Source organism: Gorilla gorilla, chromosome 4 (assembly GCF_029281585.2).
Source record: "Gorilla gorilla gorilla isolate KB3781 chromosome 4, NHGRI_mGorGor1-v2.1_pri, whole genome shotgun sequence".
NCBI lineage: Eukaryota > Metazoa > Chordata > Mammalia > Primates > Hominidae > Gorilla > Gorilla gorilla.
This window is the reverse complement of record NC_073228.2, coordinates 151,494,519-151,515,765: the sequence shown is the minus strand read 5'-3', so window position 1 is coordinate 151,515,765 and position 21,247 is coordinate 151,494,519. Positions and strand designations below refer to the sequence as shown.

The 21,247-nt window shown below is 36.4% G+C and overlaps 1 protein-coding gene across 4 annotated transcripts in view; it reads left to right on the top strand.

The window, feature by feature from the left end:
* JAKMIP2 (janus kinase and microtubule interacting protein 2) overlaps nucleotides 1-21,247 on the top strand; it is a 104,392-nt gene that overhangs the window by 43,820 nt on the left and 39,325 nt on the right. For 3 of the 4 annotated variants that reach the window (XM_055387390.2, XM_063706851.1, XM_055387389.2), the window contains exons 4-14: nucleotides 1,192-1,401; nucleotides 3,244-3,342; nucleotides 6,738-6,884; nucleotides 7,537-7,677; nucleotides 9,975-10,031; nucleotides 10,919-11,038; nucleotides 11,981-12,109; nucleotides 14,696-14,779; nucleotides 15,460-15,522; nucleotides 18,966-19,064; nucleotides 20,233-20,331. In XM_055387390.2, the coding sequence (XP_055243365.1) occupies nucleotides 1,192-1,401; nucleotides 3,244-3,342; nucleotides 6,738-6,884; nucleotides 7,537-7,677; nucleotides 9,975-10,031; nucleotides 10,919-11,038; nucleotides 11,981-12,109; nucleotides 14,696-14,779; nucleotides 15,460-15,522; nucleotides 18,966-19,064; nucleotides 20,233-20,331 (1,248 nt within the window). The remainder of the gene's footprint in view (nucleotides 1-1,191; nucleotides 1,402-3,243; nucleotides 3,343-6,737; nucleotides 6,885-7,536; nucleotides 7,678-9,974; nucleotides 10,032-10,918; nucleotides 11,039-11,980; nucleotides 12,110-14,695; nucleotides 14,780-15,459; nucleotides 15,523-18,965; nucleotides 19,065-20,232; nucleotides 20,332-21,247) is intronic. The other variant, XM_063706852.1, reaches the window with a different exon arrangement.

Below are 21,247 nucleotides of genomic sequence, written 5' to 3'. Positions count from 1 at the left end.
TCTCAGAATTGACCTAAAATTTAAGCATGTGACTCACAGGCAGTAGCTCACAGATATTTATATGTGGAAAATACGTGACTATGTAACACCATTTCTGTTGCAAATTTTTTTTTCTGGTCTAAGAGCACACAGCAAAGAAAAATTTATACAAAAGTATTTGTTTTGTATAAGGAGACACTTTTAGAAAAAGCAAAACAGCGTAATGTTGTTTGTATTAAATGTCTTTTCCTTATCTCCATTTTGAATGTACACATAGAATATAGTGAAATGATAAGAAAGGTTTCACCCAATGGCTATGCTCTCTTTAAAAATCGTTTATAGACATTCACTTCATTAGCCCTCATCCTAGGATGGCAAAAAGGTTTCATTCCAAGGGAACTCAAATCAACTGGTATTGAATGCCTGTGGCCTTTAGTTGAGAAATTCTTCTGAGGCCATGCCCAGGCTTAGCAGAAATGCATATTTGGATGAATAAATATATCTCACACATGTGGGAGGGAAAATAGTGGTTAATATTGCCAGATATTTTCTATTCCTGTTAATCCCAACCATGATTTTCTTATAGTAATGATAAAATGGTTGCTAAGAACTGGCTGCTCTGAAATACAAGTGAGAACAGAAAGAGATATAACACATGAACCGTGGAAGGACCTCCCTCCAAATCCATCACCTGAATGCAAGCATGTTAGTCTTGGAAAAATGACTAGGCCACTGGGAAGTCTGAAGTTTCTTCAGTTACAAATGACCAGCTACTAACAGGAGCAACAGCTATTTTGATTGGATCTGAATACCCATTTGCCCAAAGAAGAAGTGACATCAAAAAATGTCCTAGGAAACATTAGAGTGGAATATTTAATGTTCATCTTTATTAAAATTAATGGCTATTTTAAAGTTAGACTTTCCTTTGCATATCTAATCAACCCAGACTATTTCAAACAATATATTGAGTCAAAACATCTTCACAGGATATACTAGAGAGAAAAAAAATTACTCTCCTTGACACCTAATTAACCCAGGATACTTCTTCATTACACAATGTTGCCTCATCTTACTCATGAAACCAATACACTTATCAAATCCGTGATTTTTTTCTGTATCAATCAGATAAAAGAAGTTAAACTTACACCATTGTAAAAATGTATTTCTTTACAGCATTGTTAAATAAAATGTCCTGGGTCTCATTTAATTCAGATGGATGAAATCAAAGCCAAGGACAGGATCATCTTTTCCCTGGAAAAGGAACTGGAGACCCAGACAGGCTATGTACAGAAACTCCAACTTCAGAAGGAGGCTTTGGACGAGCAACTCTTTCTGGTCAAGGAGGCTGAGTGCAACATGAGCAGCCCAAAACGAGAAATTCCAGGAAGGGCAGGTGATGGTTCCGAACACTGCAGCAGTCCTGTAAGTCCATTCTAGTTGAAGTTAAGAACACACAAGTCATCTTTTATTTAGCTCCCAAGTTTTACCTTTTACTTAAGCTCTTTTCTTGTTTACTACAAAGAAATCAATCTACCTTCTACTATAAAATCAGCTAGTAACTTGAGAACAGGGTTTTCTAAACTCATAGACAACTAAGTGGTCTGCACTACATTAGCAGATCACATGAGATAGATTTCTTTAAATCCTTCCTAGAATTTTTCTAGCCAGGCAATACCTATCCAAACTTAAGTCTATTATAAAAAACATAAATTAGATGAAAATATTTTGCCTCTTGCCTACACTGGTAATTTTCCCTTTTGTTAACAATTGGGTTGGAAATTGATAAAGATGGTTGTCATCTACAGGGGTCAAAATGTATAACTGCATAAAAGACAAAACCATTTTTGATCTTCATCTGAAGACTTATTGTCTGATTGAACTACCACTTATTTCCATGAATTTTCATCATTTTATATGAGAAATTATTTTCGGAAGTGCAGCAATAGAAATGGGCTTATATGCAGTTGGTTATAACTCTTATACCTTTCCAATTATTTAGCTGCCATAATGATGGAAATGTATTATTTAGGAACAGAGATGGGTTCCAAAGTACTACTTAGAACTAAGTAATGAATAATTTATGAATTGATATTCAGAATATATATATATATGTATATAATCTTAGTAGGTGGTGGAAAGAGTACTTATCTAGGATTTACCAGTTTCTGTAAGTTTTAGTTCTGACATTGACAGGTACCCGCAATATAGCATAGTTGTCAAGAGAATGGGCTCTAGAGTCAGACTCTTTGGTTCAAATCCCAAATCTGCCATTTACTGTGTGTCCTTAGGCAAACCACTTCACCATTCAGTTTCCTCATGTGTAAAATAGAAGCTATAGTAGTACCTCATAAGAAGAGATAATATGTAAAATGTCGAGCATGGTATCTGGCACATAGCATTTAATACATATTAGTTACTTATCTTTTGACATTAGCCACAAGACCTTAAAGGAGTTATTACCTATCTGAATTTTACCTGTTCTACTGAATCCTTTAGGATATTATGAATGCTGGGATATAATGTATTTGAAACTACTTTGTCAACAGTACAGCATTATCAAAATGTAAGATGATAATATAATTGTTAGCATATGATAATAACAGTCCTATATAACTCTACAACATGAAATTAAGCCATGAATGCCCTGTGTAAGGTGATTCACAGCCATTCTGCCAGTGGAGAAGCCAGTTGCATTGGGCAGAATATACTGGTGAGCCCTATCCTATAAACTACTGCCCTTTATACATGAAGGTAATACATCAACATTTTCTCACTTTGACCTTTTTCTTCAGGAGTATGAAGGAATTGACAATATTCATCCCTATCTCCTACTCTCTCCCCTCTGTGGCTAATGGTAATACCAGGACAGCTGTCTAAGCTGTGGGAAGCAATGTGTGGCCGTGACACAAGGGATGCCCTTTGAACCTTATGTAATCACATCATGACCTTGGTCCCACAGCACACAGCTCTGATAAGTTGATCCAACCCTCTGCACTCTCCCTGCCCTGAGTCCTGGATCCAGGGAGTATCTGCCACATGGAATTCATTTGCAATTACAACCTGGCGTGGTCTTCAACCCAAGTGGTGAATATTGAGAGTTATAAAAGGGTAAATATTTACTCTTTGGATAAAAGAATATTTTATTCTCACTTCAGGAGCCAGATAAGAGAACTGAGCCTATTACTTTTATGAATAATAAGTGATATTCCCAAACTTTGTGAAAAGTGTTGTTGAAGAAATACCCATTTTAATTTTTCTTTGTAGGATTTGCGAAGAAATCAAAAGAGAATAGCTGAACTGAATGCCACTATAAGAAAATTAGAAGACAGGAATACCTTGCTTGGAGATGAACGAAATGAACTGGTGAGATATACTAAAAATTTTTGTTGATATTGTTGTTAAGCATTATGTTACAGAATTACACACTATGTTATAGATACGTACCATAATAGAGAAAAGTGTACAAATAATAAAGATACCATTCAATAGATATTCACAAAGTGGCACACTCAAAAAACCACCATCCAGATGAATAAATGGAAGATTACCAGCATCTCACACCCCCGCTTCTTGTGACCCATCCCAATTAGCATCCTGTTAAACTTAACCACTATTCTGACTTCAATCGCCATAGATGTCTATCACCATTAAACATTTTTTTGTAAATGAAATCATACAATATTTTCTCTTTTTTGTCTGACTTCTTCTGCTTCTTTTACTCAGCTTTGTTTGTGAGATTTATCCATTGTGTTGCATGTATAATTCATTCATTTTCATTTCTCTATAGTATTCAAATAATGTATCACAATATACTTATCCATGTTATTGTTAATGGACATTTATGTTGTTTCTTAAAACTTCTGAGCTGTTTTGAGAAGAGCAGTGCTTCTACATGTCGTTTGTGAAAAAATATGCCCATTTCTGGTGGAATACACAGAGGGGTAGAATTACTGGATGTTAGAGTATGGATGTAGTCAGCATCAATAGTTATTACCAAACAGTGAGTTGTCACAATTCCCACCAATAATGAATGAAAGTGGTAGTTTCTCCATATCTTTTCCAACATACAAAGATAATTGTTAGTCATGTTGGTGGACGTATGGCATACTCTTACACCTTACATTATGGTTTTAATTTTCCTCATTATTAAGAAGGTAGGGTAAATTTTCAAATATTTACTAGCCTTTCAGATATAATTTGTCCTTAGCCTTTTGCCCATTTTCTGTTATGCTGCCTTTACTGTTTCAGTTACTATTAGGATTTTTTTATCATCACTTGTGGTACATTTGCATTTAAAATATCTTGCTCTATGGCTTACATTTTTGTTTTTAATAGAGCTATTCATATAAGAGTTATTTTTAGCCTTTCCTTTTTTCAAATATATGCATTTTAGGCTGTAATTGACCCTCTAAGCCTTGCTTTAGTTTAATATATTGTTATTTCATTCAAAAATTTTTCTAATATCATGTAATTTTTCCTTTGATATATGGGTCACTTAGAAGTAGATGGCTTAATTTCAAAACATTTAGAGATTTTTTTAGTTATCTTTCTGGTATCAATTTCTACCTTAATTCTACTATAGTCAGAGAATGTACTTTGTATATTTCATTCCTTCAAAATTTGTTGAGATTTGCTTTATGACCTCAGCATACAGTCAATTTTAGCAATGTTACGTGTTTACATGAAAAGGAGGCATACTCTGTAATTATTAGTTGCAGTTTGATTGAAGTTTGTTAATAATCTTGTTTAAAATTTTTCAGTTCTTACTGATATTTTTGTCTGCTTGTTCTCCCAATAGATTTGTCTATATCCTTCTTAGTTCTTTAAATTTAACTTTATATGTAGAACAATAATATATATTTATAATATATAATATATTAGAAATTATGTTACTAGATGAATATAAATTAATATTTGTTATTTTTTTGTGTGTATTGACCCTTTAATCATTATGCTTTTTTTTTTCCTCTGGTAATACTTCTTGGCTTAAAGTCGTTGTTATTAGTTGAACTGTATCAGATTTTTGTTTTAGTGTTAGCGTGAATATACATGTGTATGTGTATATATATGTATTTATAACTATATAGACATACATATATACATACATATTTACACATACATATATACACACACAAACACACTTTTTTCCAACCTTTCTGTGTTTTATTTAAGGTGTATCTTAAAAGGAACATTTTGTTGGGTATTGTGGGACTATGGTTGTTGATGTATGATGTGATAGAGTTATAGATATTTTCTTTATGCATATCTGCATTTTCTGTGAATTGTATTAATAAGTAAATTTAAATATTTAAAACTCACATCATTGACCTTCAGAAGAGACAGATTAAAAAATAAGAATAACTTATTGTCCTTATATGTATACAATATTTAATATTAATGCTTCAGGCACTAAGGACTAAGGCATTAATGCTTCAGGACTATGTCAGATTATTTACAAAAATAAACCCAGTTTTGGCCTTTAATATGAAATGGAGTTCTTTCTTTAATATGAAATTGAGATTGAGATGGATTTGCGGAAGTGCTGTTTAAGAATCGTAAGATGAGATTTTACAAATATTCATAATTAGCTAAGTGTTCCACCTCAGCACTTCCCAAAATCTTAGAATCTCAAGAACAGTAGTGCGTACTTTAAAAAGTCTTCTCAAATATTTCTAATACACCCCTCCTTTTTCCTTGCTCTCCTCCGAATACATATTCACATTCAGAATCATTATTAGTAAGAAAAGAATAAGCTAATCATGAGAAGCTGAAAATGAAAATCTATAATGTATAGGATGATCACAAAATATACAAAAAGGAGTGTTTTAAAAGTAAAGGGGAGGACTATTAACAATCGCCTCAAGACAATTTTCATAAACTTAGACCAGTGGTTCCCAACTACAGGCAATTTTGGCAATATCTGATGTTTTTGATGGTCGCAATTAGCAGAGTGTTACTGGCATCTAGCAAGCAGAGGCCAGGGATGCTGCTAAACATCCTCCACTGCACAGGACACCTCACATCAAAAAAACATCTGGCTCAAAATGTCACAGATGCCGAGACTGAGAAACCCTGCTTTAGACTAACCAAGCAAATGAGAGTATGCTCACTCTTAATTATGGGTGGATAACAATACAATCATACTTTACTAAGCTTGGGGAGAATTTGATATCCTTACACAAACATCCATTGAGTTTCAAACTTAACGTGTGGTTTTTTTTCCCTCAATAAAATTTCTTTTAAAGTAACAACTGTAGTGCGAGTCAGGAGATTTCTGCAAGATCGCTGAAAGAATGACCTTTGGACATAACCAGGCTTGGATTCAGCTCCTGGTCGCATTACTTAGTGGCCGTGTGGTCTGGGTGAGCTCTTTAATCTCTGAGCTAATGCAGGTCATTCCAGGTGCAGGGATTGCAGCTGAGCACGGTGGAGTAACAAGTGGGGGAAGCGAAAGAAAGCAAGGAGAGCGCGTCCTCCCGAGCATTTCCAAAACCAGTCTCTGGAGTACTTTCCTTAAGACAATGGATTGATATAAGGCTATGAAGGCTGTGATGGCTGTGATGAAAAACGGTTAGAGAAAACTGAAAAGAAAGCAAACAGTCTGTTAAATGAAGGATTGAAATGTCAGTGGTCAGTCCTCAGCCACATAGTGAAGCAGACAAGGCTGGCTCCAGAGGTGCTTTCACTCCCACCGCTTTACTCCCCTGCCCCCACGTCCCCCAAACGCAAGACACAAATCTTCACTTATTTCTTCCCAGTTAAAACGTGTGCGGGAAACCGAAAAGCAATGTAAACCTCTCCTGGAAAGGAACAAGTGCCTCGCCAAGAGAAACGATGAACTGATGGTGTCCTTGCAGCGCATGGAAGAAAAACTAAAAGCCGTTACCAAGGAAAATTCAGAAATGGTGTGTATCACAGACTCTGCAAAACTGCAGCTTCCTTGATTATATTACCTTAATAACCTGACTTATTGCCATTTCTCAGCTTATTTTAAAAATACAGTGCTATTTGGATTTTTCCTTATGTAAGCAAGGAAGCCTTAATGAAGAAAGCAAGAGAAGGTTGCTGGCTCTGAATTTTATGAGGTTTCTATATTTGCAAAACTGTAGGAGTGCTTCCAGGAATTTGCACACTTTCCAAAAGCTTGGAAATGGAGAAGGAAAGCTTTGACATAACTTAGCCACAGAAACCATCCATGACTTCACTAACATGCTATTTACAGACCTATACCCCAGGCACACCTTGTCTTCTAAGATCATGCATGATATTTGGGAAATAGATACCATTACTTGTGTTATATGCGGACAAGTGAAATGATAATGTACTCGTTAATAGACTTTCAATACATCTATAGAGATCTTCGACAATCCCCAATGATAATGACTTCTTATGGCAGATAAAATGTGCTTGAGGATTTAGTTGTTGTATGTGTATTCAGGCTGGGCAATTTCCAGATTTAGCTGGAGCCTCATAAACTTTCTACAGATATTTTATGTTAACAACCAAAGTTTGAGGTTTTTAAAGTCTCCACCTGTACTTTCTTCTTTTCCAATCCAGAGAGAAAAAATAACATCCCATCCACCCCTGAAGAAATTAAAATCTCTGAACGACCTCGACCAAGCTAATGAAGAACAAGAAACAGAGTTTCTAAAACTTCAGGTCATTGAGCAACAGAACATTATTGATGAGCTCACAAGGGTACGTGTCAATCAATCTGTAAACCCTAAGTTGTTCCCAAGGACAAGTAGCCAACAAAATATACACTTAAAGCAGTTAATTTTAGTTTAACCCCAGAGGCCCAAGTTCATATGTTAAATATGTAATTTTGTTCTAGAGACTGTATTCCAATATTTTATATTGTTCAACTGCTTTACACCTTTTAAATTATAATCCTTTGTTAGCTAATTTGGTAGCACAAATAATAACAGCAAAACACATTAAAAGAACTTTTAAATGCCTCGTTGTATAAGTTTGTAGGTAGGTTGGGTGTGTCTTGTAACTGCCTTCCAGTAGCAGGATCCCGAGGCTCAGAGATTTAATATGTTGTCTATGCTAACAACATCACATATATATCTTGTTTCCCAGGTCTCAATTCAGTGTCTAGCACATAGTTACAGTTCAACAAATATTTATTGGATGAACAGCAACAATATAATTACATAACAGAGCTAAAATTTCAGCCCAGATTTTCTGATCATTACTTCAGTACCTACTGAGTGGGTAGAGCAGTTATTACTTCCATCAGAATTTGGCTGAGGTTTGTGTTACTAGTAAGGATGCACTAAGACCTCTAGGTGCCTTTGGGTTTTCTTCTTTGCCTCTCCATCTGTGTTCTGTGAATGACATCGTTGGTTGCTCTCACTTCAGGACCAAGTCAAGGCCTAAAGACTTGAATTGCAAGGAGGGAGTTAGGCAATAGACTCCAGAGTGAGGTGAGAAAAGTGATTCACTGCCACTGAGACAGAGAAAGGTTATAGCTTCTGTTTATAATTACTTATGATTCATCCTTTTTAAAATTTCTATGTTGACTATATGTTACAATGAATACATTAGATTAGGAAGGTAATTTAAATATATAATTGTATTAGGGCTCTCTAGAGGGACAGAAGTAATAGGATAGATGTATATATAATGGGGAGTTTATTAAGGAGTATTGGCACACACGATCGCAAGGTGAGGTCCCACAATAGGTCATCTGCAAGCTGAAGAGCAAGGAAGCCAGTCCAAGTCCCAAAGCTGAAGAACTTGGAGTCTGATGTTCCAGGGCAGGAAGAATCAGGAGAAAGATGTAGGCTGGGAAACTCAACCAGTCTAGTCTTTTCACATGCTTCTGCCTGCTTTTATTCTGGCTGTGATGGCAGCTGTTTAGATTGTGCTCACCCAGATTGAGGGTGAGTCTACCTTTCCCAGTCCACTGACTCAAACGTTAACCTCCTTTGGCAACACCCACGTAGACACACCCAGGAACAATACTTTATATCCTTCAATCCAATCAAATTGACACTCAATATTAACCATCACAATAATGTGTAAATTGTAAAAGTCTCATATATAGAGGCTGCATTTTTACTTATAAAGGTGAAAAAAAAAGCCCGAACACCACTGGCTTAAACCAGATTACTCATTAAATGTGGTCTCCCTGTTTTCCTCATTTCATTTTCACATCCTAATAACTCATACATTTTACAAATTCAAGAGCCCAGGAATTTGCCTGGCTTTGAGTATCCTGAGATTAGGCTGTAAATTTTTTATAGAATTTTGGGCTATTTAGGCATACTCATCAGACTTTTCAAAAGACATTCTATCTAGTTTAAATTTTTACAGTAAATACATGGAGTGCTTAGTGAATAAACCCCAAATTCCCATGATATCTCTATTCACAGCAACAATAAATCATGAAATTGATCAATATTTCTAGGCATTCTTTGAGATTCCCAGAAAATTTTTAAAAACTGAAGACAAAACAGAAACACTAAATGGCTCCAACCCACTAGCTACTCTGTTCCCTGTCCTATTTTCAGGGACTGCAGGTGAGAACAAGGATGCAAAAATAGGCCAAAGACAGCTTTCTATGCATTTCAAATGACTAAATGAAAAGAATACGGTTTTACTTTATTGTGAAATTATATTTTTAACACAAATTTAAAGTAATTTTGTATCTAGGAGAACTAAAGTACTGTGCTTTGGGGGAATATAAGTAACTATTTTCATAGCTACTTGATGTTCAAGTATAAAACAGGATTCTGATTAGGAACACAGTACACTTTCTGATCATGAGGCTCCTTGATCCACATAACTCATCAGGAATAGTTGTAGAAGATTCTTGTTTTGAATATATTTAAGTATCAATCCCAAAAGTTGCCAAAATTTAAAAAACAAAGTCTTATTCTATTCCAAATATAATGCCTTATGGGAAAGAACACTCTGTCTTTGCAAAAAACTATAAAGAAACATCTACCAATTCTGGATCTGAAAATCTTTCATCTGTTTTCCAGGACCGAGAAAAGCTCATCCGTAGAAGAAAGCATAGAAGAAGTTCCAAGCCAATTAAGGTAATAAGAAATCAAAGTTATCAGGCATTTGCCACAAACAGCCAGAGAGATGAGGCTTGGCATGGAATCTTCCTACAAAGATGTGATGAATCAGGTGTTCCAGAACTGTTGCAGCAAACCATGGGCATTATTTGCTAGAAGAAAATATTTTCTGTTGACATTTCTTCGAAGTCTAAAAATGATTCTGTTGTAAATTTTAACCTGAAAGGGATTTGCTTTAATATAACTTTCTCTAAATGGAGATGCCCCTAGGTTTGATGTAGAAAGGATTACCTGACAAGTTGGAGAGTCATATTGAAGAAATGCACATGATTTGATGTCTCCCACTTATGACAATTAATACATTTTCATTATTCATTCAGACAATCTTATTGATAACAATGCTCCCAATCCATCAATATCTGTATAGCCTCTTATAATCCACAAAGTTTTGTTATTCAGTTTGTCTATTTGATTTTTATTTTGTTTTTTACCAAGTATACCATTTGTTTTTAATGTGGACTTGGATGACAAGACTTAAGATTTGATCATCTCCATCACATAGATACCTGAGTTTTCAAAATCCTTTGGTCATAGTTTAAATACAGGAAAGAGTAAACCACACTAGCTCATCATGATATAAAATGTAATATGAAAGAGGCTTCAGTGTTTCTATGAAAAAAGCTACGTATTATGAATTTTTCTTAAGATGTCAGAAGTGAAATAATATGAGAGAAACACTTATTGGAATTATTATGCTCATGCCTAATGTTTTTATTTCAACAAAGAAGCATAGAGGATCCATGTCTTCTATATTCACTTACACGTATGCCAGTTGACAGTATTTTAACATTCAACTTTCCCTACTGTTAGCTGTGTCAGTAAATAGGTACTTTCCCTCCATTTAGAGGCCTGTTTTGGACCCGTTTATTGGCTATGATGAGGACTCTATGGATTCAGAGACATCATCCATGGCCTCATTTAGAACAGACAGAACACCAGCTACTCCTGATGATGACTTGGATGAAGTAAGCTTTTCTACTTCTCTAGCCTAGGGTGATATTGTCACCGAATCTTTGATTTAAGGGGGAAGAAAAAGGATTTCACTTTTCATCTCCTTTATATAAACAGCACAAAGTGATCTCATAATAGTAACCAATTTTGAGGCTGCACTTTATTATGTCTTGAAAAATAGCTTCACTTATAGCAGGTAAACCTTTTAGAAATTTCTCTCCAGTTCAACTCTCTAATTTGAAGACTTCTTTCAAAATAAAAGTTACTTTCCAATATTCTTTATCTAGGGAAGGTAGGAACCCAAGAGGCCTTAGCAGACTTTTGGATGTGGTCTGACACTGTTGAGTGAAGTGTGTTCTGTGGACCACCCTCATCAGAATGATCTAGAGGGCTCAGTTACAATGAAAAGTCCTGGACCCTACCATGCAACTCCTGACTCAGGATCTTAGGAGTGAAACACCCCAGTCTGCATTGTTTCCCAAAATTCCCTGCTGATTATGTTATGTCCTGAAGTTTAAGATGTATGCAATAAAACAGATTTTATGATTTATCTGGGGGAAAAAACAAGTTGCTGGAGATGAACATACTGAAAAGAAATAAGAAAATTCTAGGGTATCATTTCCTCAAATTTAGGTCCAAAATCTGGATATGACTTTTTCTTATTTGGATCCAAAATTGACTACATTCTAAGCTCAAATGATTAACAATGAGAAATGTATCAAATGCTAAATGCTTCTTTTACTAAAATAAATATTTATGTATTTCTGCAGTGTCCATCTTGAAAGTATTACAGTATTTGTGCCCGTATATACACTTCAGAGCTAAAAATAAAATCAAATAGACTGTTAAACAACCTTTTACTTCTTGTAAAAAGTGGGCAAATGTTAATATTTCACATTGAAAACAGGACCTGAACATAACACAATTGTTTTGGGGCTTTTTTTCTTAACCTCAAGAGTTTAGCAGCTGAAGAATCTGAACTAAGATTTCGACAATTAACAAAAGAATATCAGGCCCTCCAAAGAGCGTATGCCCTCCTACAGGAGCAGACGGGAGGCATCATCGACGCTGAACGAGAAGCCAAGGTTAGTGTGTATCTGTGAGAGTGCTCTGAATTAGCGTGCAGCAGTCACAGCATAAAAGCACCATGGACATAAAAATATCAATAAGACAGCTTTCCCTGTATTCTTCTCTCCTCTGCAGCTTTTGAATTGTTATAGCTTTTATGTCAACAAACCTTGACTCTAGAAACATTAGAACCAGCTTAGATCAATGCTTTTGTTCTTTTAAAGATAGTTGAGTACATAGTTCTTGTTCTTGCTGTTTGAAAACATACATTTTCAAAGCTAGACAATATTGGATTTTGTTAAGCCATTTTTTAGTTTCTTGCTTAGAAAAAGAACTTTTTTATCTTTCAAAAGCAATAGTGAGCCAGTGTCTTCTCTTCGTTAATAAGTGCCCAGCGTTTATGTTTGACAACTTACCAGAATTTTCACAGACAATATCTCATTTAACCCTTGAGACAGTCCCCTAAGGCAGATATTTTATAAAAGAGAAATTTGACACTCAGAGAGGTTAATTGAATTGCCCCAAATTGCACAAATAGTAAATGGCAAAGCTGATATTACAACTTAAGTCTTACTGGGTCAAATGTTCTTTCCTTTATATCATAACTGCCTCTCATGAGCCTATTTCAACAAAAAGAAAAGAGAGACATGTACTATACTAATTCTTAATATTTATTGAGTGCTTGCTGTGTTCCAGGCATTGTGCTGAACATTTTACACACATTATCTATATAATCCTAAAACAACCCTAGGAGCTAGATATGATTATTATCTTCTTTCTATAGAAGAGGAAATAATAGCTTAGTAGAAGTTAAATGTAGTTTAGTGAAGTTAAATTATTTACCTAGGTTTACCTAGGTTTCCTAGCCTTGTGACTTCACAGTCATAATCACCAGGCTATAATTGCCTCCTAGGTAAATTTACATGAGCCAAAAGGCAGCATGACCACCGAGACCACCCAGTGATTTCATCCTACTTTCTTTCTGGAGGGTCTACAATGCACTGAGGAGTTTTGTAGAACTACTATTGTTCAGTGGGAAAGGGTAGATGTAACAGTTACACGTTTTTCAACAGTAGCATGCATACACACATATATAAGTAAATAAGCAGGTTTTTAAAAAACACCGATTTAGAACAGGCAAGCAATCATTACAAAGGAATGTGCCTGTAGGCTGTCATATATATGCCCCAGTGCTATAATATTTGTGGTTAAGTGTTCTTACCAACATGGATTGGGAAATTAAAATAATAGCATATTATTTTATTTTTATTTTTTGGAGATTCCTCCAAAAAAAGGAGACTTCTTTTACTTTTTGGAGATTCCTCCCTGTGTCATTTAATTCTTCTATCTAAATAAAGGTTTAGCATTATCTCTGACCATTAAAGTCAGGAAAACTTACCATTCTTAGAAAAATAATCTAAAAGAAATAAAGATGTTAGAAAAAGAACAACAGAGTAAATTTAAAGAGACTAGAAATTAAAAAATAATACAGATGAAAGCATCATTGAAAACAAAAGATAAAATTAGGTACAAGAAAAAATAGGTTACAGTCAACATCAATTCACAGTTAAAATAAATCCTAGCAAAACTAATTATTTTTTGGACCTGACAAAGGTAAACGTAATATTTAACAATCAAAAGAATTATTCTCCTCACAATGAATAAGGATATCTTTCATCGCTGTTTTTATTCAACTTTGTACTAAAAAACCTATCCAGATTGTAAAACAACAACAGAAAAATGGGTTTACAGGCAGGAAACAAATTACCAGGCTAAATCACATAGGACAACAAAGTTGCTCCATACAAGATTAGTATTCAAAACTACTTACACACACAGACACACAAAATATGATATATAAAGGGAAAGACAGAGAGAAATTGATTTGGGGACTTAAATTTAGGCACAAAGTTTGCTCTGAAAGAATGGAAAGGCCGGGTGCACTTTAGGAGGCGGAGACAGGTGGATCATCTGAGGTCAGGAGTTCGAGACCAGCCAGGCCAACACGGTGAAACCCCATCTCTACTAAAAATACAAAAATTAGCTGGGTGTGGTGGCTGGTGCCTGTAATCCAAGCTATTTGGGAGGCTGAAGCGGGAGAATTGCTTGAACCTGGGAGGCGGAGGTTGCAGTAAGCCGAGATTGTGCCACTGCATTCCAGCCTGGGCAACAGAGTGAGATTCTGTCTCAAAAAAAAAAAAAAAACAAAAAAAAACAAAAGAATCTGGGGAGGCAAAATGGAACAAGGCTTTCGTGAAAGAGAAATCATTCAAATAAAGAGAAGAGTGGAGAGTTACAAGGCATATTTAGGAAACAAGAATTATGCCAGCAGGTAACGGTTTGACTCTAGGCTGATGAGTAGTAGGAAAAGATTGGAAATATAATGGGAGTTCTTGAATGCCAAGCTAAAGAGTTTGAATACTAACCTGAAAATAAAGAATGCTACAGGGAGTTTTAAACAAGAATTTAGATCAGAAAGATTCTTTTGTCATAGAAAATTCTTCTTTTTTTCCTCTCTCTCTCTCTTACTTGTTGAGTTCTAGTCAAGAAAGATATTGAATAACCATTTTACTTGCTGAGTTCTGGAATTTTGGTTTCACCAGGCTCAAGAACAGCTCCAAGCAGAGGTGCTAAGGTATAAAGCCAAAATTGAAGACCTGGAAGCGACTCTGGCTCAGAAAGGGCAGGTAGGCATTTGGTTGCTAGCTCTTCTGCAGATGCAGACAATTCAATCTGACCTTCCTCTAGCTCACCTGTGCATGGGCTGCACCCAGGACACAGCTTGGCTCTCCACAGTGATCTTTCTCAAACTGCGTTAGAATGTTCAACTCTGTACTTCTGTCTCTGGTGTTTTTCTGGCCAGAGTATGAACCCAGCCACAACAGTGAATGAGCTTGGGCAAGAGAGAGAATGCCAGAGGAAGAGGAACCCTGTACAAATAGCCTAGAGTTGTCATAAGCTGCTAAGACCAAGACCCACCCCTCCAGCTGTGTTCTTTGCCTCTATGCTACATTTATGGTTCTGCATTTTAATGTTTTCCATCCATATGTATCTAGCCTGTGTGCATTCTGACCCTTTTCACTTTTTGCCTGTGTGGTCACTTCTGAGTCCCCAGAAGGCTGGTCCTGGATTATTCAAACTGGAAAAGGTAGAAATAGGGAGTGATGATGAAAAGGGGGTTAAATTTTCCCGGCAACTTTGGCCCCAATTTCTTTGAAGGAGCTGGCAGGGGTGGGTGCTACTTACCAGTCTTTGGCAGGCAAACAAACAGGGTGGGGAGAAGGCAGCTCTGGCAAAGTGGTTTGACAACACAGGCTCTTTCGTGCCACTCTGAAATGCTGACTGCGCGATATTCTTTGTCAAACAGGATTCACACTGGGTAGAAGATAAACAACTTTTCATTAAGAGAAACCAGGAGCTTTTAGAAAAGGTATGTTGGGCACAACACCCTAGCGGGGCAGAGGAGAAAATCATGAGAGATCCAGGAGCAGCAGGGGGTGCTCTCAGGAGTGGCACAGGGGCCAGGGGAAGGGGAGGCTTTTCCGGCACTGCTCTGTCCTCGGCTGCGTGCTCAACCGCATCCCTGTCACCGCCATCACCATCAGTGAAGTGGCACGTGTGCATGGCTCTGCGCTGGGCATTGTGCAGACTTGAAAGGATGTGACCCCTGAAACCTCCCGATTTGCTAACCATATACACTGTATATATACTGTACATATATATATACATACACACACACACACACGTGCACATCCTGTATAGTTGTTTATCTACAACAAAACCTCTATGAGGGCCAGACACAGTGGCTCAAGCCTGTCATCCCAGTAATTTGAGAGGTCAAGGTGGGTGGATCACCTGGGGTCAGGAGTTTGAGACCAGCCTGGCCAACATGGTGAAACCTTGTCTCTGCTAAATACTAAAAATTAGCCAGATGTGGTGGCACATGCCTGTAATCCCAGATACTTAGGAGGCTGAGACAGGAGAATCATCTGAACCCAAGAGGCAGAGGTTGCAGTGAGCTGAGATTGCGCAATTGCACTCCAGCACGGGCAACGAGAGCAAAACCCCATCTCCAAAAAACAAAACAAAACAAAACAAAGAAACCTCCATGAATAGAATTGCTATTTTGTGAGAAGAAGTGACAGAGTATGAGTCCAAGACCATGCCGAAACCTAGCATAGGCTTAGATTCCCACTTTTAGTCTTTTTATTAAGCTTGAGTCTTTCTTTTTTTTTTAATGAAAGATTTTTTTTTAGATGAATACTGTTTTTAAAACATAAAACAGTATTCCTGGAAATTACTCAACAAATTAAGAAACAAAAACATGGCTTAGTCTTGAATAGATATAATTAATTTTGGTTATCTGAAAATAGAGGCAATTAAACATAACACATTTTCAGTTCAAAGGTGGCTTTTCCTTTGATATTTACCTTCTACAAATCTAGTGAAAGATTTCAAAATAATTTTTTTTTTTTGAGACGGAGTTTTACTCTTGTTGCCCAGGGTGGAGTGCAATGGCACAGTCTCAGCTCACGGCAACCTCTGCCTCCCAGGTTGAAGCGATTCTCCTGCCTCAGCCTCCCAAGTAGCTGGGATTACAGGCATGTGCCACCACATCCGACTAATTTAAATTACAAAATAATCTCATATTATGTTTGACAAAAACAGAATTTGAAAGCCCAATTGTGTAAGGGAAACAATTGTGTAGGTCAATCCAAAGTTATGCAGAAATTATTTTAGAATTGTTTCCATGAATATTTCTTATCCCTGACAAGTAATAAAAATTAACCACAACATCCTGGCTGGTAAGCATGAGAAGGAGAAAAAAGATGCTTGTCCTACCTCCCCTCTAGTCTGGCAAAGTGAAGACATTCTATCTCATGCTTTGCATGCTGTGAGACAGAGCTGATGTGTTCATCACATAGATGTATAGATGATGTATATGTTATATACAGAGTGGGCAGGTATTCAAAAATCGAGAACTGGTGCTTTCAGGAAGGTTAAGGGACCCTATAAAGAAACTTTGTTGGCATTGAATGAATTACAGTCTGTGAACCACTGATCTAATTGTTTCATTAACCACTGGAACCAGCAATCTCTCTAAATATTCCACCATTGATTCAGTAGAAGATTCTAGGAAGTAGAATCGCCTTTATAATGTTAAGTTAACTTCTACAAACTTTTGAAAGTTTACTAGGCCTCAAATATCTAGGGTAGAAAACTTGACTACACTTATTAATGTCACATAATTTCTCACTATTTCCCTATCTTTCTTTTCCTATTAGTTTCAGAGATGCCCAGTAATAAGTGTTATTATATTTCTTTATCATGAAAAAAATCCCATTACGTCTTCTATCTGATTTCCGTTAGTCTTAATCTTTTTGGGCTAAAGGAGGAATTTTTATGCTCAGGCTTCTAAGAAAAAATAAACAAAATAAAGGGATGGCAGAACTGACAATGAACCTAAATATGTAACTTCAAATGTAAATACTTGGGAAAGTAAGATTCGTGCTATGTTAAAAAGGCCCTGGTTTGTATATCTAAATTCCAGATTTTAAATAGTTACTGTATGTAATACCCACCTATACAGCTAATATCAAGGGAAGCTCAACATCCATTGTACTTCATAAAGATTTTCTGATCCCTTAAAAGCCAAAGATGACAGCCAGGTACAGTGGCTCACGCCTGTAATCCTAGCACATTGGGAGGTCGAGGCGGGCGGATCACCTGAAGTCAGGAGTTCAAGACCAGCCTGGGCAACGTGGTGAAACCCTGTCTCTACTAAAAATACAAAAATTAGCCAGGCCTGGTGGCAGGCACCTGTAGTCCCAGCTGCTAGAGAGGCTGAGGCAAGGGAATTGCTTGAACCCAGGAGACAGAGGTTGCAGTGAACTGAGATCATGCACTCCAGCCTCGGGGACAAGAGCAAGACTTCATCTCAAAAAAAAAAAAAAAAAATCCAAAGATAACTCAGACATGAACCCTGTCTACAGCAGAAGGTGCATTTGTACACAGCTAACTGAAATCCATGCTTCCTCAAGTTATACTAGAGGTCCTATAAGAAAGTCTAGAGGAAAACAAAAGGAGAGGTGTCACTTCTGAATGGATTGACTAGGGAAGGCTCTTACGGACATTAGAGCTTATTTAAGTGCTAATGTTTAAGAGCTTAGCTTTAAGGTGTTTAAAGAAGTGTAGAATTTTCTCACATAGCAAAGGAGATAAAGTGAGCCATTTTCAGGCAGAGCTGAGTAGCTACAGAGTTCCTGGAGTAGTCAGTTCATTGGGTAGGCCACAGTTTCTAGATTCTAGTGTTTGCATCATCATGTGTGGGTGTGTTTGTGCAGAGATGACAGTGATAATATTTAAAACTGGAAAGCTAGGTGGTAATCAGATTATTAAGGTTTTTGAATTCAGTGTTAAAGAGCTGGTTTCTTCTGTAGTGATTGAAATTCAGCAAAGTTTTGTGTATGATGATAGCTGTTAAAAAAAATTTCTGTAACAAATATAACTCGAAAAATGAGAAGTATCAGTCCCTCTTATGTATACCATTAAATTTGGTTCTAGTAGACTGTCTCTGACCCATCACAAGGGCAAAGTGAGTATTCTCAGATTCACTATTCACAGAATTCCTAGATTTTAATTCCAAGGAACAGAGATGTCTTCTGGCATTTTTCTCTGTGACTCAAAAAACTCAACCGAAGGATAACTAGAAGGAAAGCCAAAGCCAAATACTTATTTTATTCACATCTACTTGGGGATTTTTTTCATGGTCTGGAAGACTTATTCACTGAGTAAACTGAACACTATTCATGCTTTGCAAAGTTGTAGGTGCTTTTCTCAATGCTTACCTAACTTCAGGATTTACTTTATTAGATAGAAAAACAGGAGGCAGAAAATCACCGGTTACAACAGGAACTACAGGACGCCAGAGACCAGAATGAGCTGCTGGAGTTTCGAAACCTAGAGCTAGAAGTAAGGAAATGATGATGATAATAATAAAAATAATCGTAACGATTAACATGCACAGAGCACATTGAGGAGCTAGGCGCTGTATTAAGCATTTCAGATTCATACTCTCATTTGGACCTCACAATCACCCTCAAAATTATATAGCGGAGGCAACTGAGATTAACTAACTTGCCTAAGTCCTGTGACTAGTAAGTGGTAAAGCTCTGATGCAACTCAAAACTGTCTACTTAGATACTGTGCTTTTCAACATTACTATCTTTTATAAGCAAGACTAATGAATAATTTTTAAATAAGTTAAATAATAGATTTCAACCATCCTCAACATTCGTTGTTTTTAAATACTCATGTCCATCCTTAATTAAATTTTGACTCATTAAAACATGTTACTTCAATACTTATATTTCAAAATGTGCTATATAAAAAATATTTTGTAGGTAAACGTGAATTTATAAGTAAACGTTTTAGTCCCTAATGCATTTATGAAAAAAAAGACGAAGAAGCAAGGTAACTTGTCTTAGAAAATACCTTGATTAATCTGACCAAATTTCAGGTGTTTGTTTTTTATTTTGCAAGTAAAACATAGAAACATCAGATTTTGATTGTATCCTGCAGAATCTGACATAGGATCTGGTTCAGTGTATGTTGATATATAAAGTATAAGAAAAATTCCCATTTGATTTCTGTTATTTTGCCAGTTATTTCTTCTTTAGACTATTTCGAATTAGGTCTGGATAAAAAGTTAGGTGTTAGTAGGCTTCAGTGAAGAAGAGTCATTCTTTTGTAGCCCACGTATCTTTCTCATAAAGCTTGAGTAGACTGAATATGCAAGAGGCTGTTAGCGGCCATAAAACTTCATGGCAAGACCACGCTGAGATATCTGAAAGCTCTAAATATTCATACAGTTTAAACTGGAGCTCCACTTCCTGCATTTCCCTGATCAAAAAATTTGGAAGAATGGATGACACCATCTATAAATTCTTCTTCTCAATCTCTTAGTTGACTAGTCAGCTTTTTCCGTCACATTTAATCGTGAACATCTTGAGATTGAATTTTTTTCTTTTTGCCAAATGACAGTAATAAACTGCTGAAATAGCATAAAGAGACCACTGGTTTAGTGTTTAATTAATCAGTTTTGTTTTTAATTTCCATATATTCTTCACTGTGTTTCAAGGAGAGAGAGAGACGATCCCCTCCATTTAATCTCCAAATTCACCCATTCTCAGATGGTGTGAGTGCTCTACAGATCTACTGTATGAAAGAAGGTGTTAAGGTAGGCAGATACTTAATTTTTTATGTTTGTAGAAATTAGAAAAACTGGGAATTGGAAAAGGGGAGGTTACTTATGACTATTTTGTCTTTCAGTCACTGGATGTCATCATTTTGATACAAACTATGTAGGAATTGAAAATAGTCACTTCTACTAGAAAATTAATAGAATGTTTTTTAATGTGTGACAGATATACAAATGATAACAGAAAAAACAGAGGCATCCATGATTATTTAGAACAGAGTCATACGAAGAAAGACGCTGCATCAAAATTAGCCTTAATTACCTGGGAGAAATGTGAATTCGATTTAATACTTCAAGAAATATATTTCAAGTCTGCCAGATAGAAAAGTTTGAGTCCCTTTGTTGAGCCATTCTAGGTGCTATGGAATTCATAATCATGGAATTGCAGAGTTAGAAAAGGTTTGAAGTCATCTAGTCCATCATCTCTTTTGATGTGTTTAATTTAGGGAGGATTCCTCTTTTGGAAGGGCTTAGGGTTTATAACAGGTTGCATATTAAATAGAATATAATTACCTTTTTAGTGCTACTGGATATATTTTAAGTATTAGAGTTGAATTGAGGTAGCTCTTCCCCCGGGGAAATATATTGTCCTTCAGTGAAATCACATTGTGAATATCTGTTCCTGGGGTAAAGCTGGGATGCTGCCTGCTATTCCTGGTCTCTCCTTACCTTCTGCATGGCCCTTCCTGCTCCCACTCTGAGCTGCCAAATATACTTGCTTCAGTTGCCTTCTCTGTACTTATGAGATTGAGCTAGACTTTCCCTTTCCTGGTGGTAGGGCTCTACTATACTGCTGTTTGAACATGAGAAAGAGGAGAACATAGTACTAATACGGTAAAAAGTGGAGAAAACTTTGGTAGTAATATTGTGCTTCCTTGCCTTCCATCTTAAACCA